General features: G+C 38.0%; 2 protein-coding genes across 2 annotated transcripts in view; one reads left to right on the forward strand and one right to left on the reverse strand.

Moving 5' to 3' along the window:
• The window catches only part of LOC137648782 (gamma-butyrobetaine dioxygenase-like), a 16,418-nt gene extending 5,724 nt beyond the window's left edge, over nucleotides 1-10,694 (forward strand). Inside the window, exons 6-9 of the mRNA XM_068381919.1 lie at nucleotides 1,675-1,780; nucleotides 3,649-3,848; nucleotides 5,000-5,160; nucleotides 8,028-10,694. Of these exons, the coding sequence (XP_068238020.1) occupies nucleotides 1,675-1,780; nucleotides 3,649-3,848; nucleotides 5,000-5,160; nucleotides 8,028-8,194 (634 nt within the window). The 3' untranslated portion in view covers nucleotides 8,195-10,694. The remainder of the gene's footprint in view (nucleotides 1-1,674; nucleotides 1,781-3,648; nucleotides 3,849-4,999; nucleotides 5,161-8,027) is intronic.
• LOC137648268 (ribosome-binding protein 1-like) lies at nucleotides 9,189-10,049 on the reverse strand. The gene has a single exon (XM_068381195.1). The coding sequence runs from the start codon at nucleotides 10,047-10,049 to the stop codon at nucleotides 9,189-9,191; it is 861 nt and encodes a 286-aa protein (XP_068237296.1).
• Nucleotides 10,695-12,500: the final 1,806 nt, after the last annotated feature.

Raw genomic sequence — 12,500 nt, forward strand, 5'->3', positions numbered from 1 at the left:
TTTACTGGGGAAGTTACTGCAATGGTTTAGCACCACAGTATGGGTTAGGGCTTTCCCAGTTGATGTTCTGGTGCACGTCTCTTTAAATGATACTGGAACTGAAACCAGACACCTTTAACCTGTGAGGTGTTTTCAGAGGTCTGTCGAAAGTGTTGATTAATGGTTTCTAGGCAGAGGTCTCTCGAAAGAGTGGATTAGGAAGCTTTACTAAGAGGCCTTTCTGATGGGGGTGTATTGTTAAGAGGCCTTTCAGATGTGGGTGTATTGTTAAGAGAGCTTTCAGTTGTGGTTTTATTGCTAAGAGGCCTTCCAGATGTGGTTATATTATTAAGAGGCATTTCAGATATGTTTGTAGAAGGCTTTCAGATGTGTTTGTATTAAGAAGGCTTTCAGGTGTGGTTGTATTGCCAAGGGGCCTTTGAGATGTGTTTGTATTGTTAAGAAGGCTCTCAGATGTGGTTGTATTGATAAGAGGTCTTTCAGATGCGTTTGCATTGTTAAGAAGGCTTTCAGATGTGGTTGTATTGCCAAGGGGCCTTTGAGAAGTGGTTGTATGGTTGAGAATGCTTTCAGATGTGGTTGTATTGATAAGAGATCTTTCAGATAAGTTTGTATTGTTTAGAAGGCTGTCATATGTGGTTTTATTGATAAAAGGCCTTTCAGGTGTGTTTTTATTGATAAGAGACCTTTTAGATATGTGTGTATTGTTTAAGAAGGATTTCTGATGTGTTTGCATGGTTAAGAAGACTTACAGATGTGGTTGTATTGCCAAGGGACCTTTCAGATGTGGTAGCATTTTGTTATTATTAAGGTGTCATCTTTCTTTGATGCATATCAAAAGTAGTAAATTGTTTGTCTTTTTTTATTATTGATAGTCTTTAAATTATGGGAGTAAGGTGTCATTGCACTTTTATTCTGAGTAAAAAATTAAAAATATATTGAGTCCAAAGCTTCTCAAAGACTTTCAGAACACAAAATTCCATTTATAGTATTAGAAGAGTAAATTTTACATTTAAAATGATTTTAAACACCTTTCCCTACAATTCAAAATTTCAGACAAGGTACAGTTGCACACAGGAGTCACTGATACTTGATTTTAGAATTCTCTTTCATCCTCCGTGTTCCACGTCTTAAAGTCTGTCAATCAAGAGGCAGGGAATCTATCGTTTCTTTTTAAGAAATTTTACACCAGTCCCAACGAACTACATATCCACATGATGCCCCGAAAGTGAGAGACCACTCTTTGTCGTCTCCGCATTGGTCACACTCGGTTGACACATGAATATCTGCTTACTGGCCAGTACCAGCCTTATTGCGACGACTGTTCCCTTGGCAGTGAGACATTTGTTGACCGAATGCCCCACTTATAGTAGTGAAAGAAATAGATATGTTTGAATCTCGAGGTGAGGATGGCAGGTTCATCCTTGCCAAGATTCTTGGACATAATGTGTCCTACCATGCTAGCTTTATTTTTAACTTTACTTCAGAAGCAGGTCTTCTGAAAGCTATTTAACATTTGAAATGACATGATTGCTTTTATGGTTTTAATTGAATATTATTCTATTCTTTATTTATAATAAGTGATATGAATGTCAATGACCTTAGACATCAAGATGTCAGAAAACTTCAAATCAATCAATCAATCAATCAATCTCCATTTCTATCATGTTTCAGGACTTCCTACGAGCTACAAACTGAAGCGATCCCCAACAATCTCGCCTATACAGGATCTAAGCTTGGACTGCATACAGACTTACCTTACGTTGATTACCCTCCTGGGGTAAGTACGTCAATTGAGCATCATTTCTTTTCAAATTTTTTTTATCATTTTGCCTTTCGGATGTTCGTCTTGGTTATCCAAGCAGATATAAGTATTTTATTATTATTATTATTATTATTATTGTTATTATTATTATTATTATTATTATTAGTAGTAGTAGTAGTAGTAGTAGTAGTAGTAGTAGTAGCTTAGCTACAACCGTAGTTGGAAAAGCAGGACACTATAAGCCCAAGTGCTCCAACAGGGAAAATAGTCCAATGAGGAAAGGAAACAAGGAAATAACAGAAGTAATTAATAAGTAAATTAAAATGTTTTAAGAACAGTAACAACACAAAGATAGATATTTCATACATAGGCTATAAAAACTTTAACAAAATAACAAGAAGAGAAACTAGATAGAATAGTGTGCCCGAGTGTACCCTCAAGCAAGAGAACTCTTCTCCAAGACAGTGGAAGACCATGGTACAGAGGCTATGGCATTCATACGAACACAATTATGTAATTGATCTAGTCCTGTTCTTATAGTAGCCAGGGAGCATGAAACAGGCACTGGGGTTGTCTGATCGCTCACCGCAAACCAACCTAGTATGAGTGGCCCTTACTAGTACAGCTTTGCTAATCATAGCGATACACAGAACCTTTCACCACGTTAAGGCATCCCCACCAATATAGAATACAGTATATGAGTATATTAAGTGAAGGGATGACTAAGAAAGACAGTATGATGGATTTTAAAGGCGAAATCAGATGAGGGAATGAATGATATAGACGAGAAGTCGATATATATATATATATATATATATATATATATATATATATATATATATATATATATATATATATATATATATATATATATATATATATATTATATATATATATACACATATATATATATATATATATATATATATATATACATATATATATACATATATATATGCGCTCATATATATATATATATATATATATATATATATATATATATATATATATATATGGATAAAGATCAACACAATATCGCGCTCAAATAGAAATAAATTTCTACCTCATACTTGGGATCGAACCCTAGCTCCTTCAAATGAAAGGCCAGGTCGCTTCCAACTATGCCACCAGAAGCCATAAAAGAAGTTTTATTGCTAAGAGGCCTTTCAGATGTGATTGTTTTGCTAAGAGGGTTTCTTTTATGGGCTCTGGTGGAATAGTTGGAAGCGACCTGGGCTTTCATTAGAAGGGGCTAGGGTTCGATCCCAAGCATGAGATAGAAATTTATATATATATATATATATATATATATATATATATATATATATATATATATATATATATATATATATATATATAAGGAATATCGTAAAAAAAGGCAATTTAGACTAATTTCCGTATACATGGAATGTGCATTTGTTATTGTATTTATGTTGAGGAGAGAGAGAGAGAGAGAGAGAGAGAGAGAGAGAGAGAGAGAGAGAGAGAGAGAGAGAGAGAGAGAGAGAGAGAGAACTTTGTTCCCTCTTCCTTTATATTCATCTGCGTTTTGCTAAATGGTACTTTACTGGTCACAGCTGGAATAAAACTTCAGGGTAACAAAGTAGCAAGAAAATATTCATTCCACAATCTGGTCACAGCTGGAATAAAACTTCAGGTTAACAAAGTAGCAAGAAAATATTCATTCCACAATCTGGTCACAGCTGGAATAAAACTTCAGGTTAACAAAGTAGCAAGAAAATATTCATTCCACAATCTGGTCACAGCTGGAATAAAACTTCAGGTTAACAAAGTAGCCAGTAAGCATAAAGAAGAACTCCCCTTTTTGGGGGAATTAAAAGGACCATCCCTCTGACTCCTCCATTGTGTCCTACGACCAACAGACCACTTGGCTGCACTGCATAAGACAACACGAGGGCAAAGGCGGGGACAATGACCTGTCCGACGGAGTTCACGCCGCCCACCTCCTGAAGGAGAGGAACCGAACCCTGTACGACGTCCTGACGAGAGCCCCCATCTATTTCCAGGATGCAGGATTCGAAACATACGACTTCAGGAAGATCACCAAGGCTCCTACAATACAGTTAGTTTTGGGTTATCAATCTTATAGTAATGTCTTCTTCCCCACCGTTATCCCTACATTAAGGCCTGGTGGGCCCTCTCCTATCACAGGCATCTTCTTCCACCATACTTCTTCTCTCCATATCATCCTTCACCTTATCTCTCCATCTGATTCTTTGCCTTCCTCTTGATTCTTCTTCACCGCTATCCCTACATTAAGGAGTCGGTTGCCCGATGCGCCCTCTCCAATGCCTTCTATCAAAGGCATCTTCTTCCACCAAATCTCTCCTCTCCATATCATCCTTCACCTTATCTCTCCATCTAATTCTCTGCCTTTTTCTTGATTCTTCTTTCCCACCGTTATCCTTACATTAAGGGGTCGGTTGCCTGATGCGCCCTCTCCAATGCCTTCTAACATAGCCATCCTCTTCTACCAAACCTTTTCTTTCCATATTATCCTTCACCTTATCTCGCCATCTAATCCTCAGCCTACCTCTTGATTCTTCTTTCCCACCGTTATCCTTACATTAAGGGGTCAGTTGCCTGATGCACCCTCTCCAATGCCTTCTATCAAAGACATCCTCTTCCACCAAACCTCTTCTCTCCATATCATCCTTCACCTTATCTCGCCATCTAATACTCTACCTCCCTCTCGCTCTTCTCCCCCTAACAGATTCCTTCCAGTATGGTGGATGTTAAGTTTTGAAATATCTTCTCCCTAAAATCAAAGACTTAATCAGAGACTGATTTTGGTCCTCGCATTTTGATTTCAAATATCTTTCGTATTTTGATTTCAATTCCCTTTTTATTTTGATTTATTTCAATTCCCTTTTTATTTTGATTTCTTATTTCAATTACCTTTCGTATTTTGATTTCTTATTTCAATTACCTTTCGTATTTTGATTTCTTATTTCAATTACCTTTCGTATTTTGATTTCAAATACTTTCCGTGTGATTTTGATTTCAAATACCCTTAGTATTTTGGTTTTGATTTCAAATACCTTTCGTATTTTTATTTCAAATACTTTTCGTATGATTTATATTTAAACTATCTCTGTTATTTTGATTTCAAATACCTTACGTATTTTGATTTCAAATACATTTCGCATTTTGATTTCAAATGCCTTACGTATTTTGATTTAGATTTAGATTTCAAACGCCTCTCTAACTCAGACTAGACGAAGAAGGCAACATCTCCCGCCTGAACATCTCCTCGCAGTCCCGAGATTCCTTGATGGACCTGGACGCGGAGGGCGTCCTCCTCTTCTACAAGGCCCTGAAGGCGTTCAATGACATCCTCTACGAGATCAGTATTCGCGTGAAGACAAAACCAGGTATCTCAAACGTGAAGTCTTCGTGGATTGCTTGCTCTTGTAAACGCTTTCTGTGCGTGTACTCATTTCATTTCTGTTCATTACCTCCGCCAATGAAGTTGGAAGGAGGTTATGTTTTTGCCCCTGTTTGTGTGTTTATGGGTTTGCTTGTGCTCTTAAACGTGTCTCGTACCTGTTTCCTGTACTTGTTCTAATGTGCTGGCTGTTCATGACCTCCGCCTATGAAGTTGGAAGGAGGTTATGATTTTGCCCCTGTCTGTGCGTTTGTTTGTGTGTGCCTTTGTTTGTAAACAGCTTCCTGGTCACAATTTAAATCGTAATGAAACTTGCAGCGATTAACTGTTATGTAAAAAGCTGGAAATAATTAAATATTGGAAGGTCAAGGTCACAGTCAAGCAAAATGTAATCAGCCATAAGTTTGGATATAATTGTCAAACAGACTTCAAACTTGGTTCATATTTGAGTGTATGAAAATCCACACTAATTAATACCTGTTAAGATCAAAGGTCAAGGTCTCTCAAAAGTCTTAGAAATAAGCTGCCGCGGCGGAGGTCTGCTCTCTACTGAGTGCCCCTCTTGTTTGTTTAGTACCGCACGTGTTTCCATACACGATCATATACCGTAATATTATTGCTTTTTTATCCCCCTCTCTCCCGCACTGTTAATAGAAAAACCTGTTTAAGCTTGCTATAGCATATTTTACATTGTTTGAATGTGTGTGTCATTTTTGCCCTCAACTGTTTGTATATAAGCTCGTTATCTTTGTTTCTGTAATCTATTCCGATTTTATGGTTATTCGTGTCTTGTTTCTGTTCTTTTTTGTATCTATAGTGTATATAATCTACTTTAATTTCATGGTTATTTGTTTGTCTCGTTTCCCTTTCCTTTTGGTCTCTGTAATCTCCTTCAATTCCATGTTTATTCGTTTGTCTCATTTCTCTCTTCTTTTGGTCTGTGTATTCTCTTCCAATTTCATGGCTATTCAATTATCTCATTTCTCACTTCTTTTGGTCTATGTAATCTCTTCCAATTTTTGGTGATTAATTTGTCTCATTTCTCTTTTGGTCTATGTAATCTTTTCCAATTTTTTGGTGATTAATTTGTCTCATTTCTCTTTTGGTCTATGTAATCTTTTCCAATTTTTTGGTGATTAATTTGTCTCATTTCTCTTTTGGTCTATGTAATCTTTTCCAATTTTTTGGTGATTAATTTGTCTCATTTCTCTTTTGGTCTTTGTAATCTTTTCCAATTTTTGGTGATTAATTTGTCTCATTTCTCTTTTGGTCTATGTAATCTTTTCCAATTTTTTGGTGATTAATTTGTCTCATTTCTCTTTTGGTCTTTGTAATCTTTTCCAATTTTTGGTGATTAATTTGTCTCATTTCTCTTTTGGTCTATGTAATCTTTTCCAATTTTTTGGTGATTAATTTGTCTCATTTCTCTTTTGGTCTTTGTAATCTTTTCCAATTTTTGGTGATTAATTTGTCTCATTTCTCTTTTGGTCTATGTAATCTTTTCCAATTTTTGGGTGATTAATTTGTCTCATTTCTCTTTTGGTCTATGTAATCTTTTCCAATTTTTGGGTGATTAATTTGTCTCATTTCTCTTTTGGTCTATGTAATCTTTTCCAATTTTTGGGTGATTAATTTGTCTCATTTCTCTTTTGGTCTATGTAATCTTTTCCAATTTTTGGGTGATTAATTTGTCTCATTTCTCTTTTGGTCTATGTAATCTTTTCCAATTTTTGGGTGATTAATTTGTCTCATTTCTCTTTTGGTCTTTGTAATCTTTTCCAATTTTTGGGTGATTAATTTGTCTCATTTCTCTTTTGGTCTTTGTAATCTTTTCCAATTTTTGGGTGATTAATTTGTCTCATTTCTCTTTTGGTCTATGTAATCTTTTCCAATTTTTGGGTGATTAATTTGTCTCATTTCTCTTTTGGTCTATGTAATCTTTTCCAATTTTTGGGTGATTAATTTGTCTCATTTCTCTTTTGGTCTTTGTAATCTTTTCCAATTTTTGGGTGATTAATTTGTCTCATTTCTCTTTTGGTCTTTGTAATCTTTTCCAATTTTTGGGTGATTAATTTGTCTCATTTCTCTTTTGGTCTTTGTAATCTTTTCCAATTTTTGGGTGATTAATTTGTCTCATTTCTCTTTTGGTCTATGTAATCTTTTCCAATTTTTGGGTGATTAATTTGTCTCATTTCTCTTTTGGTCTATGTAATCTTTTCCAATTTTTGGGTGATTAATTTGTCTCATTTCTCTTTTGGTCTTTGTAATCTTTTCCAATTTTTGGTTATTAATTTGTCTCATTTCTCTTTTGGTCTATGTAATCTTTTCCAATTTTTGGGTGATTAATTTGTCTCATTTCTCTTTTGGTCTATGTAATCTTTTCCAATTTTTGGGTGATTAATTTGTCTCATTTCTCTTTTGGTCTATGTAATCTTTTCCAATTTTTGGGTGATTAATTTGTCTCATTTCTCTTTTGGTCTTTGTAATCTTTTCCAATTTTTTGGTGATTAATTTGTCTCATTTCTCTTTTGGTCTATGTAATCTTTTCCAATTTTTTGGTGATTAATTTGTCTCATTTCTCTTTTGGTCTTTGTAATCCTTTCCATTTTTTTTGGTTATTAATTTGTCTCATTTCTCTTTTGGTCTCTGTAATCTCGTCCAATGCCATGTTTATTCGTTTGTCTCGTTCCTCAGACCAGAGTCATGAGTCTTTAAAGTCTCACAATGACTGAAGCTTCTTGAAATATTGGAACATTCTTGATAAATAGAGAGACAAAAACACTCTCCTAAAAGCTACAGCAATATCTGTAAATATCACTGACGCGGCATGTGGATATTTCCCTTTGATTTCAGGGGACATGCTGGTGCTGGACAATTTCAGAGTCCTCCACGGCCGGACGCCATTTGACCCCAGCACAGCGTCTGGGAAACGCCTTCTCCACAATGCCTACATTGACTGGAGTGAACTCAGGTCGAAGAGGCGCGTCCTGCAAAAGAAGTTTGGAATGGAGTTGGAATGAGGAGCTGTTCCCATTCCCAGAAGTCGTGTACACTTGGACGCGGGAATTCTTGGTTGGAATGAGGAGCTGTTCCCATCCCAAGAAATCGTGTACACTTGGACGCGGGAATTCTTGGTTGGAATGAGGAGCTGTTCCCATTCCAAGAAATCATGTACACTTGGACATAGGAATTCTTGTTTGGAATTAGCTGTTCCTATTCTCCATGCCCCGGTCTTCTCCCAAGTAATCGTGTACGCATGGACACAGGAATTCTTGGTATACCTCCCTATCACACCTTAGTTGCGTGGCGATTAAACCCCCCCTTTTCATCAAGCTAGGACCAGGGTGAACCAGGCATTGGCTTCTAATGGCTCAGTAGGAAACCACACTCCCACAAATTGCTGGTCAAACTAGTTGTAGTTAGGAAAGGGGGAAGGGTAGGGAAGGGTTGAATTTGTGTGTGTATGTGAGTGTAAGTGTATGTGTGTGCATATACCTGAATGTATAGACGTCATGTATGAACCTCGCGTTTCGTGAGGCACACTGTAATCAGATCTCCCCCCTTCCCCCCTTTTTTAGCTGTAGTGAGAGACGACAGAGCTGGTGCTCTGGGCTAAACATAAGTACTGCTACGCAGTTAGGGTGTGACAAGTGTATTTCAAAGCGAGGTGGGCCATAAATTCCTGTCTCCAACTGTACATCTGAATACAGAGTTATATAGTATCCATTTCCATAAAGATTTTGGTTTCGATACATCTGAAAAGAAAATCTGAAAAAAGAATATTTTAGATTATAAGTTAATTTTAGCCTTCAAACATTTCCAATGCATATTTATTCATAGAACATATTTATTCTGAATATAAGGTTGGTTTTCATTACATTTTTTTTCTCTCAAGTTTCTGAATGGGTCATGATCTTTATATAAGTTTCATTCATGTATGAATCCTTATTATAATTTGTATACATATATGGTAGTAAGCTTCACTTCGTTGTAAGGCATAAGCTTTGTAATTTTCTATATGTCATATTTTATGGTAGTATATCCTATCAATAGTTTGTTGGTAACTGTATGGAAAGTCCCCAACTTAGAAACATTTGACTTAAACCCATTATACGCACGGACATTGGACTTACACCCATTGTGCGCACGGGCATCGGACTCGCACCCATTGTGCGCACGGGCATCGGACTCGCACCCATTGTGCGCACGGGCATCGGACTCGCACCCATTGTGCGCACGGGCATCGGACTCGCACCCATTGTGCGCACGGGCATCGGACTCGCACCCATTGTGCGCACGGGCATCGGACTCGCACCCATTGTGCGCACGGGCATCGGACTCGCACCCATTGTGCGCACGGGCATCGGACTCGCACCCATTGTGCGCACGGGCATCGGACTCGCACCCATTGTGCGCACGGGCATCGGACTCGCACCCATTGTGCGCACGGGCATCGGACTCGCACCCATTGTGCGCACGGGCATCGGACTCGCACCCATTGTGGGCACGGGCATCGGACTCGCACCCATTGTGGGCACGGGCATCGGACTCGCACCCATTGTGCGCACGGGCATCGGACTCGCACCCATTGTGCGCACGGGCATCGGACTCGCACCCATTGTGCGCACGGGCATCGGACTCGCACCCATTGTGCGCACGGGCATCGGACTCACACCCATTGTGCGCACGGGCATGGGACTCGCACCCATTGTGCGCACGGGCATCGGACTCACACCCATTGTGCGCACGGGCATCGGACTCACACCCATTGTGCGCACGGGCATCGGACTTACACCCATTGTACGCACGGGCATCGGACTTACGATCATCAAAATTTACGAATATTCGACCCACGAATATCCAGCATACGAACATTCGACTTAAGAAAACTCACCATACGGATATTCGACTCACGGAAACCTACGAACGTTCGACTTACGTGCACCCAACATACGAACATTCGACTTACGAACATCAGCATACGAACATTCAACTTACAAACATTCAACTTACGAAGATCCAGTACACGAACATTCGACTTACGGACATCAGCATACGAACATTCAACTTACGAAGATCCAGCACACGAACATTCGACTTACGAACACCCAACATACGAAAAGTTTACTTACGGACATTCAACATACAAACAAACTAACATTCGACTTACGAAAATACAACATACGCACATTCGACGCACGAGTATTCGACTTACGAACACTCACCACACGAACATTCTACTTACGAACATTCACTATCTATTTCATATGAAACCCGACTATTTATTAACTTTTGTAACTGGAAATCACAGGCATGGGATTCAGGTTAGGCCTACCCTAGGCCAAAATTTAACACAATTCGACTTACAAACAGCTTCTTGTAACCTATTAAGTTCGTAAGTTGAGGACCAACTATATACAGTTACTAACTATTCGACAATAAATATATTTTATGACCAAACATTATCCAGTAACATTTGTAGAAGTTTATCATAACTAATTATACATTAACCAACCTTCACTGGATTACTTCATTGCCAACAATAAAAAAGAAAAAACCTTTATTTACATGGTTATCTCAATGTTAATAAATACCTCTGCCAAAGAAGTTGGAAGGAGGATATGTTTTACCCTCTATTTGTGTGTTTGTGAATAGCTTCCTGGACACAATTTTAATCGTAGAGTCTTGGGCATTGATCAAATATATATGGTCAGTCTCTATGGCATTGTCCTGCTCGATAATGCAATGTCACTGTCCATTGCCCCTGCCAATCATGAGCGGCTTTGTTATGTAAAAAGCAGGAAGGTCAAAGGTCACGGTCAAGCAAAATGTCCAATTCATGTAATCAGCCATATGTCTGGACATCGTGGTCACAGAGACTTCAAACTTGGTTCATATTTGAGTGTATGAAAATCCACGCCAATTAATATATGTTAAAGTACAAAGGTCAAGGTTGAGCGAAAAGGCGAGAAATAAGCTGCATTTCATTCCTTTAGAAATGTTATCGTCTGCAAAGGTCATTCATGCTCTGTAATGTCAACACGTACTGACACTACAAAATGAGTACCAAGAGTTAAAGACATTCTGCAAGCTGATGAATAACAGATATGAGGGGAAGATGATTAAGGGTATGGAAACATTTAGCGAAGGTTAAGGTGTCTGGTTTCAGTTCCAGTTCCATCAGAATAGATGCTCACCAGTGCGTCAGCTGGGCAAGCCCAAGCCCCCACTGTGGTGCCCAACTACAGCAGTGGGCTCCCCAGTAAACAACTTAAGTCACGGTCCCGGGTGGGGAATAATCTGCTGCTATGCGAATGCACTAGCCAGTGTAGAGATCAAAGCGGCAGAAAAACTTTAGTGATTATCAATGTTCTCTTTACAACTGGAGAATTTAGAAAACAGTCTTCATCTTCTTTTGACTTTATTAATCCCAGTGTATAAGAGGGTTGGTCGCTCTAGTCAACTTTCTCCCTGTATTTCTATTCCTTGCATCTTCTTCCCCCAGCTCCACTTTCGTCTTGGTAAGGGTAGAAGACTCTCTAGCTATGGTAAGCAGCTCTTCTAGGAGAAGGACACTCCAAATCAAACCATCGTTCTCTAGTCTTGGGTAGTGCCATAACCTCTGTACCATGGGCTTCCATTGTCTTGGGTTAGAGTTCTCTTGCTTGAGGGTACACTCAAGCACACTATTCTATATAATTTCTCTTCCTCTTGTTTTGTTTAAAGTTTGTATAGCTTATATAGGAAATATTTATTTTAATGTTACAGTTCTTAAAATATTTAATTTACACTTGTTTCCTTTCTGTACTGAGCTATTTTCCCTCTTGGGGCCCCTGTGCTTATAGCATCCTGCTTTTCCAACTAGGGTTATAGCCTAGCAAGTAATAATAATAATAATAATAATAATAATAATAATAATAATATCCCTCCATCTGATTCCCTAATGGGTATGCCCCAAAATCCTTCTCCCCATCACTGGCTCGTTTAAAGATCTTTTAATTGGTTCCACCTCCTTTATTCTTATTACACAAGTGTACGCAACCCGTCATAAATAACAGCTAAATATTTTGGTAGATATGCACGCACATGCACTCACACATTCAACCCTTCTCATCCCTTCCCTAATTACCACAAGGCAGTTTCACAGTACCACCTGTCACCAGTGTGTTATTACTCGTTCTTTTTCGCAACGCGAGGGACAGTGGGAGACTGTATATATATATATATATATATATATATATATATATATATATATATATATATATATATATATATGTATATATATACTGTATATATGTGTTTATATTTATATATTTATATTACTAC

The sequence above is a fragment of the Palaemon carinicauda genome, chromosome 10, assembly GCF_036898095.1.
Source record: "Palaemon carinicauda isolate YSFRI2023 chromosome 10, ASM3689809v2, whole genome shotgun sequence".
Classification (NCBI taxonomy): Eukaryota; Metazoa; Arthropoda; class Malacostraca; order Decapoda; family Palaemonidae; genus Palaemon; species Palaemon carinicauda.